This window comes from Hippocampus bargibanti, linkage group LG02, assembly GCF_051943395.1.
Source record: "Hippocampus bargibanti isolate YZ-2025 linkage group LG02, ASM5194339v1, whole genome shotgun sequence".
NCBI classification, from domain to species: Eukaryota; Metazoa; Chordata; class Actinopteri; order Syngnathiformes; family Syngnathidae; genus Hippocampus; species Hippocampus bargibanti.
The window spans coordinates 15,479,749-15,499,469 of record NC_142735.1 but is presented as its reverse complement, the minus strand read 5'-3'; the positions used below and the strand labels follow the sequence as shown (position 1 = coordinate 15,499,469).

Genomic DNA, 19,721 nt, shown 5'->3' with positions numbered 1-19,721 from the left:
AACCAAGAAACCGATTACGACGGCTATGTCACCTGAAAGTCTCATGGAAACTGTGAATGCAGTACTGAGAGCGATCCTGACCGGAACGATCACGGAAACCAATGAGCTGATGGGATGTACCACTGAACCATAACTGAAGTGGCTAATCTCAAGAAGTCCTATCAGTGGCTAGAGAGGGCTGGCCTAAATGACAGCACAGAGGCACTCATCCTGGCTGCTCAAGAGCCATAGAGGCACGGATATACCACACCAGTCAAGACTCAAGGTGTAGGTTGTGCAAATAGGCACATGAGACAATCCAACACATAACTGCAGGGTGTAAGATGCTGGCAGGGAAAGCCTACATGGAGCACCATAACCAGGTGGCTGGCATAGTCTACCGAAACATCTCTGCGGAGTATAGTCCAGTGCGCCTTATGCATGTGTTTGGAAAAACTTTGAAAATACACCACTCATTGGGCGTGTGCCTTATTCTCCGGTGCGCCTTAAATACCAGAAAATACAGTACCTTCATGTGACCTCAGTGAACAAAAGTGGTCCAGAATATCGATTCGCATCCATGCAAGACAATCTTTTTTTTTAATTCATGTTATGTTTTTACAACAACTGCAACTTTAATCAAAAAAGTAATTAATCAACACACATTTCATCAAACATTCGACAATGCTGTCATACATACATACAATCATAACAGATCGTCATATGGCTCCAGTACCTCATCGGACATTGAGCAATACCCACAATCCACGAGCAGGGCAACTAACCCCTTTTGCTATTGTGCATCCATCCTTCAGTGACCAATCAGCAGGTATGCTTTTAGCAGCACTCCTCTTGCCTGCACTGGGTAAACAGAAGTGTGTGACACATTGTTTGTCAACGCCAGTTGCTTAACTACTTATCAGTCCTTACTAAACATCTGCTGTAGACCTGCTTTGGCCTCAAGTGGCTGTAACAACCATTATATCCATTACAACAGTGTTGACTCTGTTTGCTTTTTTTGCTGCTCCATCATGATCATTACGGCAACTTTTGTTGCATTATGGTAATATTTCAAATGACAAGAATATAAATGAGACTCGGGCCTCTGCCCACAGGCAAAGCCAGGCAGAAACTACAAAGCAATATTGAGCACAAAGGGGAGGAGTAAAAATCCTGCTCAGCAGTTTGCACAGTTGGGGAGGTTTTAATGTGAAACCCAGTGTTCAGTCAGAACTCAAGGATTGCAGGTCTGACGTTTAGGGACCCACAAATACTCCGTGCAGAAGCATCCTGATACTTGTTGGTTTTTCGTCACACTTTTGGACTATCCTCGTTGAATCATATTCACAGGTAGGACCTTATTTATGACGTTCTATGATTATAAATTATTCAAACAAGTTCATTTTGCCTTCGGTTTACTTTTGTGTGAGTGTGTTGAAATCCAATGGGAGATCAGAAAGATAAGTGAAAAAAACTAAAATATTGTAAAACCAAAGATTAAAAGACTTAGTTGGGGCTTTATGGTCTCCATTTTTCGTGAACTAGATTGCATTCAATCATCATGTTTCCGTACAAAAAATAAGTTCTGATGTCTCTCTAATGGGGATAAATGTGCATTCAGGTAGTCATCGGGGTGAATTTGTGAATACAGCATTCCAAATGTTGGTTCAAAAACTTTTAATGAGCTAAAGCAAAACCATTCTTTTAAATAGAAAGGAGATGTAGTTGCTGGTTTTGTATTGTATTGACGAATGTATTTATTTGAACACTTTCATTCTTGTTTTATGCCTAAAGACGAATTAGAACACGAGAAAAAAAATGAAGCGGGTTATTGTTGTATTTTTACAGTTTTTCTGTGGTTTGGTAAGAAAAGAAGAAGAGTCTGCAGGTTCTTCTTTTTTTCTGGGTCACTGTGATGCATCCATGCTCAATTTGTGAATATGGTCAGATCTGCGCTGTAACGCCAAACAATTGATTGAATGTTTTTTCCAAGACACACCTTGAAGGCATTCCTTAACTGCTCGCCATTTCGAGTGAAATCCCTCAATAGCTTGTTCCTCCCTATGTTTCCATCTTGATATGTTTTGGGATGAAACTTTCAGCATCAGAGATGCTCAAGTTTTTCAACGTGCTGAATTGCATTGTGCAATAATTCATGCTTGCACAGTTTCAGATGTTTTTTTTCTCTGTGTTAACAGGAGACAAGATGTTAGAGCAGGTTCTATCATTCGGCCGTTCCTTGGTGAGGCGAAAGATAGTTGATATGAGCAGTTTGGAGGAGTCCAAGCTTTGTCGTTGCTTGGGAACTGCGGACCTGATCGCCCTCGGCGTGGGCAGCACTCTGGGTGCAGGTGTCTACGTCTTGGCTGGAGAAGTTGCCAAAGGAGATTCTGGACCCAGCATAGTCATCTCCTTCCTCATTGCTGCCCTTGCTTCTGTCATGGCTGGCCTTTGTTACGCCGAGTTTGGAGCTCGTGTCCCAAAAACGGGGTCTGCTTACCTTTATAGTTATGTAACCGTAGGGGAGATATGGGCCTTTATCACTGGCTGGAACCTGATACTCTCCTATGTGATTGGTGAGTTACAAACTGCAAACTAACTGATCCATATTGGTGTGTCGAGCCCAATTTCCGATTATCTTCTGCCCCAGGTACCTCCTCAGTAGCTCGGGCATGGAGCGGAACATTTGATGAAATGACAGGGGGACATATTGAATTATTCTGCAAAACTTACTTCAGCATGAACTCTCCTGGTCTGGCTCAGTACCCTGACTTCTTTGCAGTCTGCCTGATTCTACTGCTGTCTGGTAAGAAGTCAAAAAAAAGGAAAACAACTAGTTTCTACATGCCTGCTCCCCCTTATTGCAATCAAGGATAACGTGCTGTTTGGGTGATAGTATCAACAACTCAGTGGTTCTTAATCTTGTAAGAGGTACTCAACCCAACTAGTTCACATGCACATTCATGGAACCCTTCATTTGTGAAAAACTGAAATAAGACTTTTTCAAAATTAAAGGCATAAAAACACATGTATTAAAATAAGTAAATACAAATTTGAAGGCATAAGTATAAGGTTTTTTTAACGCGATGAAATATTACAACGGTCACACGTCGACTACTAAGAGAACTACATTTCCCGCTGCACTGATTGGACAGGAAATGTAATGTGATCATCTGCAACCAGTGATGAGATGTTGAATCGGGCATGTCTTCATCTCCACAGCTCGATCAAATTGCTGAGACCAATTCACCAAACTCCTCGGGTTCAATCGAATCCAGGTTAAGAACCACTGGTCAAACCCAAGTGCATTCCCATTCGATGCAAAGCCATATTGCTACATTTTTATTAAGATTTACAGTTTTTGTGCTCCTGCAGGACTATTGTCATTTGGAGTGAAAGAGTCAGCTTGGGTCAATAAAGTCTTCACTTCTGTCAATGTGCTTGTACTCCTCTTTGTCATCATCTCGGGCTTTGTGAAAGGAGACACAAATAACTGGCAGATAAGTGAGGAATCTCTGGTCAACGTCACCATCGTCATCAGGTAATTATTTTGAAACAAATAAAAATATAATGCAGTACAGTGAGGCCTTGGCTTACGAACTTAATTGGTTCCCAGACAGAGTGTAAGGCAAAAAGTGTGTATCCCAAAAATTAATTTCCCATAGGGAACCATTGAAATGAGAATAATCTGTTCCCAGGTCTCCATAAAATATAATTTTCAACTAAATAAGCCTTAAAACAACACACAACATACCTTATTCTATGGATAATAAATGTGCTATTGTATTGTAATGAAGGAAATACACTGCACTGTGTAATAAAGTCACTTTATTTACATTTGTGATGGTCGTTGATGGCTCTTAATTGACACCTGTTGCTTTCTGACTTGTAAGGTCTTACGAAACTGAGGCATCATATTATCATTCGTAGATCAGACGTAGGTGCTGGCAGAGATTTATTACAACAAAAAGAGCGGGTCCGATGACTCCACGGACCCGGAATAATGTGACAAAATAAACCACAAAAAGGGGTACATCGATTAGGCGGGCGGGGGTGAACCGTCCAGGCTAACAAGCTCGGAAAATAAAATGGCAAAATCCTCGTACTGGCAAAAGTCCGAGACACTAGTTTTAATGTCCCAGTATCGGTGATTGGGGATTGACAGCAGCTGGCGGAGGTTTGGAGCGGCGGCCCCGCCCCAGCTGTCAACTCGCACGTGACAGATACACATTGAAATGGTCCGTCCAATAATCCCTAAGGCAGGGGTGTTCATACTTTTTCATCATGCGAGCTACTTTTGAAATACCACGTCAAAATGATCGACACATTTTATTTATTGAGAAAACTATCTAGGATTCTTGCAACTTACATATATTGATGTATAACCGCTATGTTGCATAACACAACATAATGATGTCCATTTTTGCCATTACCTGAGTTCACTGTGATAACTGGCAGACGATACAAATGCACTACGAAAAGGGCATCGTGAAAAAAAAGTCCTCCTCCCATTCCATATGAAAAGGATACTTTTTTTCTTCTTACATGTTCCAGCTCCCCCACTTATTTTTATACCATATTTAACGTTTAATAGGAAAAAAAAAACAAGTGAAAAATTAACATGTAACTAATGACTAGCTTGTTAACTTTGCGTTGTTTGAGAACGCAGTGTACCTAATAATGAGATGTCATCCGATTGGTTGTCCGGTGTGTCAATCAAGTTAAGGGATGTCTGATAAGCTGACATCATGTTTTTTTAAACAACTCAACTTTATTTGTATAGCGTCAGTTCATGACAATGTGACATTACCAATTGTACCTTGGAGATCGTCAGGTTGATCACGATCGACGAATAGAGCACCCCTGCCCGAAGGGATAGTTCGGTATCATTAGTCACGTGAAAGCATCGAGTAAATAAAGTCTTTGTGTAACGCTTTTAGGCGAAGGATGGTAGCAATGGTGGATTTAGCATATCCGCTAAGCCGCTAAATCAGACAAACGCACACCTCGTTCGTGTTTCTCAATGATCTCCTACTTCTCCTCGACTGGAATTTTGTTTTGTGTCTTCTTTGGCTGAACACGAGTCTGTGGTGGGGTCTTTTTCGGTCCCATAACAGCAAAAGTATCCTTGAAGACGATCGACGTGTGCATTCAGATAAAGGGGGTGTGGAAAGGTAGGGCGGCTGGGGCGCTGTTCGATCGTGTGCTTTGGTGTTCTTCCGCCAAAGATTACTCCGCCAGCCGTGGTGGAGCGGCGCTCATTGTGTATCCCGAAAAGTAGTGCTTAATCCAAGGTTTAATTTTCATAAATTTAACGTTCGTAAACCGAAAATTTCGTAAGGCAAGGTGTTCGTAAACCGAGGCCCCACTGTACTTTGTCCATTTTACAATCCATGATGACATTCTTGTATCGTTGTCTTAGGAACTTTTCAACCGTGGGCAATGTGAGCAGTGATTATGGAGTTGGAGGATTCATGCCATACGGTTTCAGTGGGACATTAGCTGGAGCCGCCACATGCTTCTATGCTTTTGTGGGCTTTGATTGCATCGCGACGACAGGTATGAGCTTGGCTTTATGGTTGTAAGTTGTTGGTTTCAAGTTCAATTGTGTTGAGTTGGTTGCTAGATGGTTTTTTTTTTTGATATGTTGACCACATTTCATACAGATCATTTGTGAAAGTTCAGCACAAAAATGTATTTGTCCCACGATTCTTGATGACTTTGAAATAGAAATTGCAACAAAAAAAGTAACGTGAATTAACTACTGCAGGTGAGGAGGTGAGGAACCCGCAGAGGGCCATTCCCATTGGCATTGTGGTGTCACTGACTGTGTGTTTCCTGGCGTACTTTGGTGTTTCTGCCGCACTGACGCTCATGATGCCTTACTACCTTTTGGATGAGAAAAGCCCTCTTCCCATGGCTTTTCAATATGTGGGATGGAACCCTGCCAAATATGTTGTTGCTGTCGGTTCACTGTGTGCCCTGTCCACCAGGTAACCAACTGATTGTTTTGTAGATGAAGATGAATTACAGTATGATTATTTGAATCCACTTGGCAGTGAACACAAATTTTTCTAATGGTGCATGCTGCCTGTCTTGCTATTGGAGTGATATGTGCCGCCAAATGGGATAATGTGGGTGAAGGGCTTCTTTTTTTCCAAATATCCACATTGCATTGAAAGTGGGTGGTGGAAATATAAATGTCACATGGTTGGACGGCTCCAGCTCCAGACCGTGTTTCTCATCTGAATATATATTTCAAATTCATCAGATCAGATAAGTGTAAAAGAACACAAGGGTAACTAAATAATCTGCACTAAAATGTAAAACACAGGTCTGAAGCCCACTGTGACTTTCTTTGCTGATGGTTTATTACTTTTAAGTCATTCTTTCATATTTCTCATCATATTTCTTGAAGTGAACATAAAGCTGCTCAATGACATTTGACCCCCAAAAAATTAAGTTTAACTAAGGTTGATGGGTTATTTTTTTCCCATTGTATGCTATTAATGATTGTGGGCAATTCTGGCTCTTGCTGATTTTACAGTACACCAATTTTTTTTTCGTATTTTGTTTAACTGTTTTAAATGATTGCTAGTTGCTGTTGCCGCAACATCTCAAATAACATTTGACAAATAGAACCAAGGAATGCTTCCCTTGGAGGATCAAATCATATTCAATAAAATATAATCCAATTGGTGTTATTTCTGCATCCCATCAGAAAAGAAAGGCACATCCCTCTCACTTGTCAAACCTTTAAGATGAAGATGATTGTGTTTGCTGTGTGTCCTGGTGTTTGCTTTTGGGCGTCTTGACTAATGTGTTGATCTTGCATGTTTCTGCTGTCTCATGCAGTCTGCTGGGCTCCATTTTCCCTATGCCTCGTGTAATCTATGCTATGGCAGAGGATGGGGTGCTTTTCAAAGCCTTAGCCCAAATCAATCCTAAGACGAAGACCCCCCTTATTGCCACTATGAGCTCCGGTGTAGTAGCAGGTGAGAGCTGGGGACCGTCAAGCTTTTCCACCAGTTGACTATGAAAGACACTCCCCAACAACAAAAACTCCTAACTAGCCATTCGCACTGTATCTGATTAAAGTCATTGGCCATCATGTCCATTATCCCTCCTTGCAGTGTGTGCTTTCACAGTTGTGCAGGTGAAATGTGTCCGAAAATTTCAGAGTGTTCTCCACTTAACCATGAGCCCTCTTCTCCGTAGCCTGTTGGGCGCCATGTTCCCCCTACCACGCATTCTCTTTGCCATGGCACGAGATGGCATTCTGTTCAAATTTTTGTCCAAAGTGAGTAAGCGGCAGTCGCCTGTGGCTGCCACCATGGCGGCAGGTACCATCGCGGGTAAGCAGCCAAGTCAAGGAACAGCCTATTGTACAGCCTTGTGGTGTGGACTTGGTTTGGCTTTTAATCGGTGTCAGTGGTGATGGCTGCATGTTGAAATTTGTGATTGTACTCAGAAGAGCATGTGAAACCCCCTTTTATTATTATTATTTTTTAAAGATGAGTAAATTTTTACCCAAACCTTTTTTTTTAATCAAGTCCGCTGGCCAACAAATGACCATTGTGATCTTGCACTAGCTAATCACTATCCATATTCTCCAGCTCACCTGCAACTTATTCAGTATTAGCAATATTGATGATGGGTGGGTAAATATACATCATTATCTTTGGACATAATACGATTGTCACTCAAATAGCCTACAAATTGAGAAGATTGTGTCTATTCAGTCAAACAACATGGAGTGTTGCAATATCATAAGAGTTGCTACTTTTTTACAGAGGTATCAAACCCAGGTTTGGAAATTCAAAACCCTGCCAAATTTGGCTTCGGCCGCAGGTGCTTCGACTAAAGGAACTCTCTGGGAGGAGAAGCACCTTTGGCTAAAGCTGAAGTTTACTTTCTAAACCTGGATTAGACCCCCCCATGACAAAAGTTGTCTTGTATTTTCTTTTTTTGCTATCAATGCTCCATATATGGGGCCGACGAATTTCATAGCACACATGCAGGCTGGGCTAATTTGAACAAATGGTAATCTTGCGCCATAATGGGTGCGAACATAACTGACTTGATTTACAGTCAAAAGAACTGGCTCCTTCCATTCTGTTTAAAATCAATGGGAGGTGCACGATACTTTTCATGGAGGGAACATAGACTGATTTACTGTATTCCATGCAGGAGATTGACATATGAACACAAAGTATGTTGATGAGTGCAAGTGAACGTTTACTTTCGGATGATGTAATGTTGACCAGGGCGATCACAGGCGATCACAGAAGACTTGGAGAACACTTTCACCCTGATCCTCGATGTAGCCACCCGCAGAGTCACAACTTTGCAGTAGCCGTGGGTGTCATTGTAAAATAAAAGATGATTAGAATAATAATTATCATAAGTCATAATGTGTCAAATTTGTCAAATAAAAATGAACAGAATTACCCATCACAGTCACTTTTTAGTTAGTTTATGAACACGCTCTAAAAATACATTTGTAAAGTTATTGTGGTTACTTAAACAAGGTCAAGTAGTAATAACAGCAGCACTGTAAATTCGTTGTTGCTTGTATTCTATTTATTTATGTTTTGCCTTTATTGCTGGGACACGTATTCGTTTTTTACACAAAACTGCTACCTTGCATCCTAATTATATTTTGCTATTTTTTTATCGTAAAACTGCTGTCATTTATTTAAGATGCTTCTATTTCAACTTGTGACAAATGTGTTTTTGGTGTGGCAGATGCACCATACATAACTGTGACATCATGGGATATAAAACAAATTTTAATTATAGTTTTATGGTATCAAACACACAATGTTGCAAAAGCACCAGAAATGCATGGACTATCAACTCAATACCGGGTTCATCTCCTGGGACACTAGAGATGGAGCTGTAAGCAGGACCGCGGTGCCACATCATATGAAAACTTAGTATGGAGTTGATGCTTGCTGGTTAATAAAATGAAAGGAAAATATGTCTTGTTTTTGTGTGGAATTGTGCTTGCAATGGAATACAGTTTTGTTGGATTAAAGTGCTTGGTATAATCTGGTCAAGTCTATTTGCGGGAAATGATTCAATTTGCAAAAGTGTTCGTGTCTATTTGTGTATGTATTTTGGTATGCGTTCATATGGATGCCTTTTACATAACATGCGCTAATTGTGTTGTCTTTGCTTGCTATATAGCTATCATGGCTTTCCTGTTTGACCTCAAAGCTTTGGTTGACATGATGTCTATTGGGACCCTGCTGGCCTACTCACTGGTTGCTGTGTGTGTACTGATTCTGAGGTGGGTACATTTAAACTGGAAATAACAACAAACTTGTTTTTGGAACATGAGTTTCTTTTTCTACATGGCAAGCCACAGGAATGATTACCCATTTGAAGTGTGATATACGATCTGTAAATGTAACTGTTGTATAAATATGAAGAAACACTGTAAGTTTACTTTGTGTACAAGTATCGACAATATATTCCTCATTTTCTTATACTTTGATTAAAATTGAGCATTTTTAACCTTTTTTTTCTTCAAAACTACTCAACTGTAATTACAAAGCACTTTACACCAGCCATTGCTGCATACAAACTGATGTACATGGATCAACTAATACATAAATAATAATACTGTCCATTTCATTTCTAAGCGCCTTTCAAAACTCTCAAGGTCACTTTAAGCGCCTTTCAAAACTCTCAAGGTCACTTTACAGTCACGTGATTTTTCTTTTTTATTATTTTTTGTGCAGCGGCAGCCATTCGCGCCAGTGTTCACTCTACAATAAAGCAATAAATCCGTCACAAAGACAGTAGAAATCACCAGGGAGTTTAAACAGCTTCTTCCCCCAAGCCATTAACTCTTTGAACTCTTTCAACAGTAGCCAAAATGGAACTGTATAGTGCCACTTAGCAGTTTTTTTGACAACGATACTAGTGCAGCGTGTTCTACCGGAAACAAATTCCTTGTGTGTTCTACATACTTGGCAATAAAGATGATTCTGATTCTGATTCTGAGTTAAACTAAGACCAAGTCTGTTCATGCTAAGTCAAATGCCAAAGAGTACAACTGAGTTTTGAAGTAGGATTTAAAGCTAAGCAGCGAGGGGGTCTGCCGAATGTTCAGTGGCAGTTCATTCCAGAAGAGAGGTATCAGCAACGGAAAAGGCTCGATCCCCTCTGAACCTCTGTTTAGTTCTTGGTATTTCTAATGTCTGGTCAGCAGACATTATTAGTTTGGAGAATATGGCATATATCTTCTATGCGAAGTATAAATGTTATCAAGGCTTTTGTCAGATCTAACAGCTTTCACCACCAGGTATCAGCCTGATAGCAGTTTGGAGCAGCAACAGAGGGGTGACTGTAAAAGGGACGATCTGTCGTCTGAGGAGGGTGAATCTGAACTGACTGAATCAGAGTCCCACCTCAACACGCTAAAAGCAGAAGGCTCAGTTCTGCAGGCGATAGTGCACCCACCTGTGTCCCCCTCTGAGCATTCATCCAGCACAGTCAACATTTTCATTTGTGTGCTAGGTGAGGCATGTGTTATTAATTTGATGTTCTATGTTGATGTTTTAACAGGGCATCCAGAAGAAATAGTACAATTAGTGCATTTGCCGGACTCATTTTTCATCAACTGAAGCGATATTGTCATGAGCCTGAATAAAGTATTGGCCTGTATTTCTTTGGTCCAAACCCAGTGCTGCTCGTGTGTGTGATCAGCTACCTGACCACTTACCACTTTGACTCCATCACTGGTCAAGAAGAATGGATCCTGGCATTCCTGTCTGTGTGCCTTCTCATCTTTGTCGGTTGCGTTGTTGTAATCTGCAGACAACCACAGAGCACTCACAGGGTTTCCTTCATGGTATTTTCCACACCACTGGATTTAAAATTTCTGGTTGTTGAACCTAAAAGCTAATTATTGTTGTGGGTAACAATGTGTCTGTTCCAACAGGTTCCCTTTTTGCCATTTCTACCTGTTCTCAGCATATTTGTTAACATTTACCTCATGCTTCAGTTGAGTGGCGACACCTGGATACGTTTCTCTGTTTGGATGGCAATAGGTAAGTCTCTTTGTCATAAGCAAGGCTGTTATCATCAACAAAAACTAACAAAATACCCAAAATTATAAATGGAAAACAAATGCAATAAGAAATTTTGAAAAATAAATGAACATGATTTTTAACAAAGGAAAACCATCCATCCATCCATTTTCCGTAGCGCTTATTCCTCATTAGGGTCGCGGGGGGTGCTGGAGCCTATCTCAGCTGTCTTCGAGCACGGGGCGGGGGACACCCTGAATTGGTTGCCAGCCAATCGCAGGGCACACAAAGACATACAACAGTCACTCTCACACTCACACTCACACCTAGGGACAATTTGGAGTGGTCAATCTGCCTGCCATGCATGTTTTTGGAGTGTGGGAGGAACCCAGAGGACCCGGAGAAAACCCACGCGGGCCCGGGGAGAACATGCAAACTCCACACAGGGAGGCCGGCCCGGGACGCAAACCTCTGCACTGTGAAGCCGGTGTGCTAACCACTCGACTACCGGGCCGCCCTAACAAATGAAAACGTAATTTAATAAGAATAAGAATAAGAATAAGAATAAGAATAAGAATAAGAATAAGAATAAGAATAAGAATAAGAATAAGAATAAGAATAAGAATAAGAATAAGAATAAGAATAAGAATAAGAAACTTCATTTATAAGCGCCTTTCAAAACTCTTAAGGACACTTTACAGTCACAGGATACTTTTTCCGCTGGTGAGAAGCGGCAGCCACACGCGCCAGCGTTCACTCAACCCGAAAGTTACATATTTATGTGTACATGTATGCAATTAAGAATGTATGAAATTGCATTTTAGGAGGGAGAGTGTGCCATCGAAAAAACAAAGGCTTGACTGTTCAAATTCCGCTATGTTCAACTCATGTCTCATCATGTCCTTGAGCAAGGGTGTCAAACTAATTTTTTGCCATGGGCCACATTGTAGTTACGGTTTCTTTTCGGGGGCCGTTATGAATTTGTGGATGACTTTAGAATGTTTAATCCCCTCCACATAATACATACAGAGCACAAAAATTGAATAACTCGTTTTTAAATGTTTGGTGGTATCTGTAGGGGCCATAGGCGTACAACTGGCACGCTTCCATCAGCCTGCACTATGGTAGTTGAGGCTACAAAAAGTAGTTTACCACCATCAGAGCATGAATGTGCAAGGGCATGAAAAGTGTATCCCTTTTGAAGGACAAGAGGGAAAAGAGAGGTGTCTATAAAGCTCATGCACTTTTGACTGCTTTGTCCAAAAGTTGTATTTTACAGATTTGTATTCAATGATCAACTGAAGCAAATGCTGTATAAGAGCCTTTCAATCAAAATAGACTTTTTTTAAAAAGATGATTTTACATGAATTCCAATTTTTCCTTCGAGTATAAATCTGCTGTGTGTATGTGCAAAAAAAACTACATATGATTATGAGGTTTAAAATCTGGTCCAAAACTGCACAAAAAGCTTCAGTTAAAAAAAGAGCACAATACCTTAATCTAAACACTTTTAATGAGACTGTTTTCTCCCTCAATGCTATTTCAAAAATAAAAAGGGAACAACATTAAGGCGGGATCAAGATCTGACTTCTCCCTGTTCTTTCATTTGTCAATCGTCTTGACTGAGCAATTGATCAGCAAATGCTGATCTCATTTTTTGTCTCGACCAACTAAATCGTTTTAATTGTCTCCTTCCATAAACTTTCTCTCAGGCTTCTTGATCTACTTTGGTTACGGAATATGGCACAGTGTGGAGCGTCTGCGCTTTCTTCGGGGCAAGAGCAGCAACGCCAAGCAGACCACGTCACCTGCAATAGAAAAGCAACTGGAGCAATGTATCTGCCCGGAGAAGACCAGTCAGTTTTAGAGTTAGTCTTAGTTTTAGTGTTAAAACAGTTTTAGTGTGAAACGCTTGTACGACGCACATGACTTCAAGAGCTTGTATCACCAGCTTGACCCACAGGGCCTCCATAAAAGCCATGTCAGTATTTTGGGTCAGTAGTCACACTACAAGGGGCTGCTCTCATCTGACCTCTTTCACGGTGACAAACCACACACACTGCATGAAAAGTTGTGTTTTGTGCACAATGGAAGGGACAGGTAACACACTGGAGATTTAGTTCTCTGAGATCCATGTAGTCATGGCAAGACTGCGACGATTTTAGAATGAACGTGAGAGCTTTTTATGATAAGCAGGTTGCCTTTGTATTTTTAAAAATTCCTCCATTCCTTGAATCAGGCAAGTATGTTATTAGGTTTTTGATACATCACTTTTGTGCTATCTGGCACAACTTTACGTACACAATGTAAAAAAAAGACATTAAAGGGACACTTGTTTATCTTTCACATTATTTTACACGTCTTGCATTACATATTCATTTGTCCGGGGCATACCCGAGGTTGTAAACACTGAGTGTTGTTGAAAGGACTTTTTTTCTTTTCTCTTGCACAATGCTCAAGATGTCCTTCAATTTATTTTCTCCACGATTGTATCATGTTACAATAATGCTTTGACAAAAAAACAAATGTGTAGTTTAATGTGCAGTCTTATTTTATAAGGTGCCTAATTGTTGCTTTAATCGTTTTAAATGTTTTATCTTCGTGTTGTATGACAATTGTCTTTTTATTCTCTGCTGCTGTCAGCAAGGGTCTTGTGTAGTATCCTTTCTGTATGCATCTATAGTGTTACAGTCTGAATGAATATGTGATTTGATTCTAAATACTTTCAGTAATTGTGTATATTGAATTTTGATTATTACATTATCGCAAACTGGGTTTTAAAGGTGTACAATACTCATGCAGCCTTTAAGATGTATTACATTTTCTAAAAATGTGGAATGTGTTGTCTTTATGCTGGCTGTGTCGCTTCCTGGTGTGAAGATGGATTCAGGGTTCATACCGTACATGCTTTCCACTTGGATTTTAGAGTTCTGTGTCACTGTATTGACAGTGACTTGCACAAAATTGCAAGTTTTGAAACAATCCATAGAACCCCGTAGCTGTACAATGTCAGTGTGTATTGAACGGTACAGTATATGCGAAGCTCCATACACCTTTAAGAAAAACGTTTTTTTTAAGACAATGATGTATTGTCATGGGATGGAGGCTAGGCCGAGTTTAAACCCAGTGAAGACACGTAGCAACAGGACTATATATTGGTAAAATTACAATACTGTCCTACAACCAACGACTCCACAAGTGGTTCGCTAATCTTATCTGCGCATGCTTGAGGATCGAGTTTTAAAACAAGGCTACCAAATAAATGATTGCTCATTGATATTTTCAATTAAAGAAGTAAAATGCTGTAGGCATTGTTTAAAAGGACTTAAATGACAAGTCCAACTGTAATGTGAGTCACATTTAAACGTTCTATTCGAATATAGATAACTAGCTGTTTGCTATCTGGCGGGTGAGCTAATTAGATGGCTGTCTATTAGCGATAGAGCTGGTTATCTATTGGCTATCTATTAGCTTTCTATTTATTTGAGTCACTTCTGGGTTGAGTGAACACTGGCGAGTGTGACTGCCGCTGCTCATCAACAGAAAAACTTATCTTGTGACTATAAAGTGACCTTGAGAGTTTTGAAAGGTTCTTATGAATGAAATGTATTGTGATTATTATGATGATTATTATTGAAGGCTTGAAAGTATATGCAAAAGAAAACAAGAAAAAGCTGCTAATTTAATGGCACATAGAGCAGTACACTGTGTGATAAAGATCACTCACCAGACATAGATCTCACCTCTGTGCCATGTCCAAGACAATTTAGGTAAGAAGTAAAAAGTGAATAGCACAGCTGGCAGGTGTCATGACTGCTGTTGGGCAGCAGAGAGCGTCAAAGAACATTTGATTTAGCAAATCCAAGCCATCAGAGGGAGGAAACTCAATCCCCCTCCCCTTTTTCCGATCCCTCTGTAACTGGAAAGTTGAAGAGTACAGCCAGAGCTTGCTGAGTTTGAGCAAAAATCAGAATCCGACCTCCATTCACACTCTAAAGCCTCCTCTTGAGAGGTCAGTTGCCCTGCATATCCTTGGGACAGCATGAAGCTCCGTGTTGTGCTTTTCCTGGCACTGTTTTGGGTGGCGCTTCAACATGGTGAGTCTGTAACAACATTTGTCACAATGCAATTAACTTGGGCGTATTTGTGTATTGATGAGGAACTGGTGTGAGCATGATGATGTCGCATTTTACCTGAAGTTTCAAAGGTTTGTTGGGTCAAAGCCTGCTTTGTGGAGTTTTGGATTGGATTGGATTGGATTGCCTTTATTAGTCTCACAGTGGAGAAATTTACATTTCACAGCAGCAAAGTGATGAAAGGAATGAAAGTAGTTGTAGTAGTAGTTGGCATGTTCTCCTCCTTTTTTAATCCACGGGTCCTGCAGCAGCTTCCTCCCATATTCCCAAAACATGCGTTATGGGTCAATCAACTCGAAAATATTCTCGGCGAGCGGAGGTGATTGTTTTCCTAATACCCTTCGCATTTAGCCCAATGACATAGGTGGGCCACATCCCACCCATGACCTCAGAAATCTTGAAAGACTGAAGTAGATTATTGCCTTGTTGGCACATTTGCACAATCACATAAGTGGTTTTCTGAGTCTGTAGTTCAAAGTTACATGATTTTGACAAACCTCAACTTTCTTTCTCAAAGAATTATGTCAATTTTGCACGGTGGTAGTTTGGTGCAGGACCCCAGTGCATCTTTCATTAACAGAGGAGTACCAAAAAGGGTACGCATGTGTGGTGTATTTAAATACAGTACTATATTAAGAAATAAATCAGTTAAATCGCGATGGGGTCATTGAGTCATCTATTCGCTAATGCTTTTGCAGCTAACTGCCAGCAAGCCAAGAGAAGAAAGGATTCAGGGGAGAACCGCATTAGACCAGGAGGGAAACGAGGAAAGATACGTCAACCCAAAGTGAAGGAAGGAGGTGGGAGAGGTCACAGCCTACTGACGCAGGTGTTGGAAAAAGGGCGTTTCCTGCGTCTGGGCCAAAGCACGGTTCTGGCCCCGGGGAATAATATGGAGCTGCGCTGCAAAGGCAAAAACATCGGGTGGTCTTACCCCGCCTACCTGGACACCTTCAACGACTCTCGGCTCAGGTGACCAGCAAGCGCAATCATTGTCAGCTTTGGCTTGAGAATGCATCTATACATAAAAAATCGTTTACTATCATAATAACACTCAAATGGCTTCCCATACTCTTCTCCTTTCCACCTTCAGCATCGTACAAAGTGACAAGTATAGTCAGCTCACCCTGACGTCACCCTCAGCTGCCGATACAGGACAGTACAGTTGCTGGGTGATCGTGTGCGATGGTCGTGACTGTGAAAAGGACCACGAACATGTGTACTCTTCCAACATCTATTTTGCAGGTGAATGAACAAACGGCTTTTAAAATTAGGGGCACTTTCTTTTCTCAACTCGTATGCTTCAAATAATGAAGGCATATTTGGATGGATTTAACCCATCTAAACATGGCATCACTGGAATGCGGCAATGGAAAATACGGCACTTTTTGAAATCAGTTGATGGCAGTAAAAATCTTCAAGATATTTTCTGCATTGATTTCGAATTTGCCAAAGTTCATAATTTTCTCAAGCACATTAGCTATTATTATTATTCAGATGCTATAATAATAATAATAAAAAATTAAAAATAATAGCACTAATAATAAAATATATTGTATTTATTAATTATGGGGTTATTTTTTGTTACAAGCTTTATCGGTCATATTTACTTTCATTGTAAAATTAAAAGACTAATCAGTGCTCAAAATCTTTTCCAGACAAGGACAACCTCTTTGTCCCATCAGATATTTACTTCCAGATTGTATACCTGCGTCCGGACAAGCCAGCTGTGGTACCGTGTCGCGTGACCACTCCGCAGTCCAAAGTGTCGCTGCACAGAGAAGTACCGCCTGAGGAGATCAAAGCCAATGAGACCTTGGTCAACTATGATCCCGCCAAGGGTTTTGTCCTACAAACACCCGGCCTCGAGTATCAGGGGGTGTTCTACTGCAAGGCCGTGGCGCAAGGAACACCGCAAATCTCGACTAAATATCAGCTGCTCTATGTAGAAGGTCAAGCCGCTTTTACTTATGCCTGTTAACTCTTGTTTAGTGGTTCAACTAAGGTCAAGCACACTGGACTTGACTATTCTTGGATACTTTCTGCTGTCCAGTCCCCAGTAGTCCACCTTTTGTGAGCTTGCATGCTTCTTCCGAGCTGGTCAGTGGAGGTGACAACGTCAACGTGACGTGCAGCGTGATAGGGGAGCCGGACATCGACGTAAGCTTCACCTGGTCTTATCCCGGAGAGGTGAGAGGAACATTTTGCTTGAAAAAACAAATTTAGCAGCCAGTTGAATTTTGAGGACATTTATCCTGGACCAGGACATCAGTAGGTAAGGTGTTCTAAATTCCCTCACCTGGCTAAGGAACAATATGTGAGCTACAGAGTGGGTGACATTTAATAGGCAATCTGGTCAGTAATACTGAAGAGGTGATACCGGTCGAAGTGGGGCAATCAGGCCAGTTGTTAGTCAGAACGATAGGAACTATCAGTGGAGCAGCTGCAGGGAGTAGTCCTCTGCTCCGCCCAACCTGAGAGCAGGGACCTATCATAGCAGATTCCGGCACCGCCATGTCTGGACAGTAGGGATATATATATATATAGGGCCTAAACTACCAGTAAGACTTTAGTTTGCTGACGAAGTTTCTTGGACAAGAAACAAAACGTCTGACACCTTCAAAGAAGTTCCAGATGACGGCTGAAGAAACCTATTCATCGATGGACCACGCTTGTACGACTGATATCTTACACAAACGTAGGCAATCTGGAGTTATTCAAGAGAACAATATCATATGACATGAGGTGACACCCACCAGAAGACACCGTCGGGGAAATGGTTCTCCTTCAAGACTCAGCCCTATCTGTCGTTGTAAAATTGTCTATAGGAATGGCGCTGCAGAAGTGGCCCACTTCTGGCCAGGTTGTGCAAAATCTATTTGACACCCGCATCAGATTCTATCATCATAATCCGGCCCCTCTCCAAGCAAGAGAGGAAGGGGCCAGAGAGGGGAAGTGGTAGTAAAACAGGCCTATTGAGGAGCAGCTTTCATTTCTGCAGGTTGGACAAAACTGAGTAATGGAGCTCTTTTGGCTCTAAGAATCTCCAAAAGACTAGCAGATAGTACTGGGACAGATGCCAGCAATATCATAGAAATGGAAAATGAAAAAAAAAACATTGTGGTCATCTTCTTTGTCCATCTGAAAGGAAATAGTCCAGACAAATACAAGGCTGACATTTTTGCAGTCGCTTAGGGAAAGTGAACTATGATTTCATTTTGATTGCAGTTCACTCATTAGTTTTTTTTTTCTAACTCATGGCGTTTTCACCAAGGTCAATCATTTATATTTTAGTTATTCCAAACACAATTAGTGTTTTAAAAATACAAATTGTAATTGTTTTAACGGTCTGAATGATTCATTGTTTTGTTTCAGGGCCAGCGCCCCGTTCACATCCAAACGACATGGAGGCTCGTCAATCGAGGCCGCGGTCAGACGACACGTATCACACAAAGCGTCCTCAGCGTGGAGGACATGGAAACTATCGATTTTGGAAAGTACACCTGTAAAGCCAAGAACCCACGCGGCGAGACACTTGTGATGACCAGCATCATGTCCAAATAGCCCCTGTTCAGTTTAAGTTGGAATATTGATAGCGCACCCAAAGAAGCTAAACCCTTCGGTGTTTTTAACAATCACAACAGTTGAATGACTACATTATGAGTCAAATCAAGAAGACAACATGGCGTCTAATCTCCTGCAATGTTCCGACAGACTTTTCTGCAGCTCTTTTTCATACTGAAAGCTTGACACCGGAAAAGAAGACGACAGCATGAGGATCTTTGCCGTGGCTTCGTGGCTTGTCACGAGCAGAAGTTGAAAACTTTGCCAGGCTTATATTTTAATGTGCTCCATATGTGGAATGTGTTACACATGCCCAGAACGTGTTTTGATTTAGTGTTGCTTTCTAAATGGGAAGTTTCTGCAGAAAGCTCAGAACTTGTCAAGACAAACAGATGAGCTTTTTGCTAAAACAACGGACATAAAACTCTCAGGCGTAACCTTCTTCATCTATCATTAAACAGCATAATACTTCTTTGTACAGTATTTCTTAATTTATGGGCCCTAAAAAAGGTAATTTTATTGTTGATAAATATCGCACAGAAAATGTTGGGGCTACTTGATCTACAGCATAAAGTTCAGCATGGATGTAAAATGCACTACAGGTGAATGTTGTTACTTTTAGATGAACATGCACACAAAATTGTCACTGTCCTACGAGACACTTAATGTTTTGTTTTTTTGAGGTGGATGTCCTTGGATTACTCTTCTATTCTCTCTGCCGTAATCTATTGCCATCTGTTGATCCTCTGTGGGACTTTCCATGCCTGCTAATGTCTCTTCCACCCCACCCTCTATTTCTATCTCTCTCTCATATATCGCTTTTGATACCACACTAAGCAAGGTACTGTTGATTAATTGGCAGATGTCTTGATTTCATGATGTTGAATCGCCAATTTGAACAGAACCATCAAGTTACATGGATAGAAAACCTCTTGTGAATTTCACCAAAGTTGTCTTTGTTCGAGAATAGCAAGTTGTGCATAGTACTGCGGTGCACATA

The 19,721-nt window shown here is 40.9% G+C and overlaps 2 protein-coding genes across 3 annotated transcripts; both read left to right on the top strand.

The window, feature by feature from the left end:
• Positions 1 to 1,092: 1,092 nt before the first annotated feature.
• On the top strand, positions 1,093 to 13,859 carry slc7a2 (solute carrier family 7 member 2). 2 transcript variants are annotated; one of them, XM_088989615.1, is made up of 12 exons: positions 1,093 to 1,329; positions 2,178 to 2,555; positions 2,630 to 2,785; positions 3,355 to 3,520; positions 5,402 to 5,538; positions 5,750 to 5,972; positions 7,198 to 7,334; positions 9,172 to 9,274; positions 10,295 to 10,509; positions 10,677 to 10,843; positions 10,934 to 11,042; positions 12,734 to 13,859. In XM_088989615.1, the coding sequence occupies exons 2-12, from the start codon at positions 2,186 to 2,188 to the stop codon at positions 12,886 to 12,888; spliced, it is 1,938 nt and encodes a 645-aa protein (XP_088845741.1). In that variant the 5' UTR covers positions 1,093 to 1,329; positions 2,178 to 2,185; the 3' UTR covers positions 12,889 to 13,859. The 2 variants fall into 2 exon arrangements, with proteins under 2 accessions (XP_088845741.1, XP_088845740.1); XM_088989614.1 differs by lacking the exon at positions 7,198 to 7,334 and adding an exon at positions 6,835 to 6,974.
• A 1,072-nt stretch (positions 13,860 to 14,931) lies between these two features.
• On the top strand, positions 14,932 to 19,192 carry pdgfrl (platelet-derived growth factor receptor-like). The gene is made up of 6 exons (XM_088989612.1): positions 14,932 to 15,118; positions 15,856 to 16,129; positions 16,251 to 16,402; positions 16,816 to 17,109; positions 17,211 to 17,347; positions 18,533 to 19,192. The coding sequence occupies exons 1-6, from the start codon at positions 15,064 to 15,066 to the stop codon at positions 18,719 to 18,721; spliced, it is 1,101 nt and encodes a 366-aa protein (XP_088845738.1). The 5' UTR covers positions 14,932 to 15,063; the 3' UTR covers positions 18,722 to 19,192.
• Positions 19,193 to 19,721: the final 529 nt, after the last annotated feature.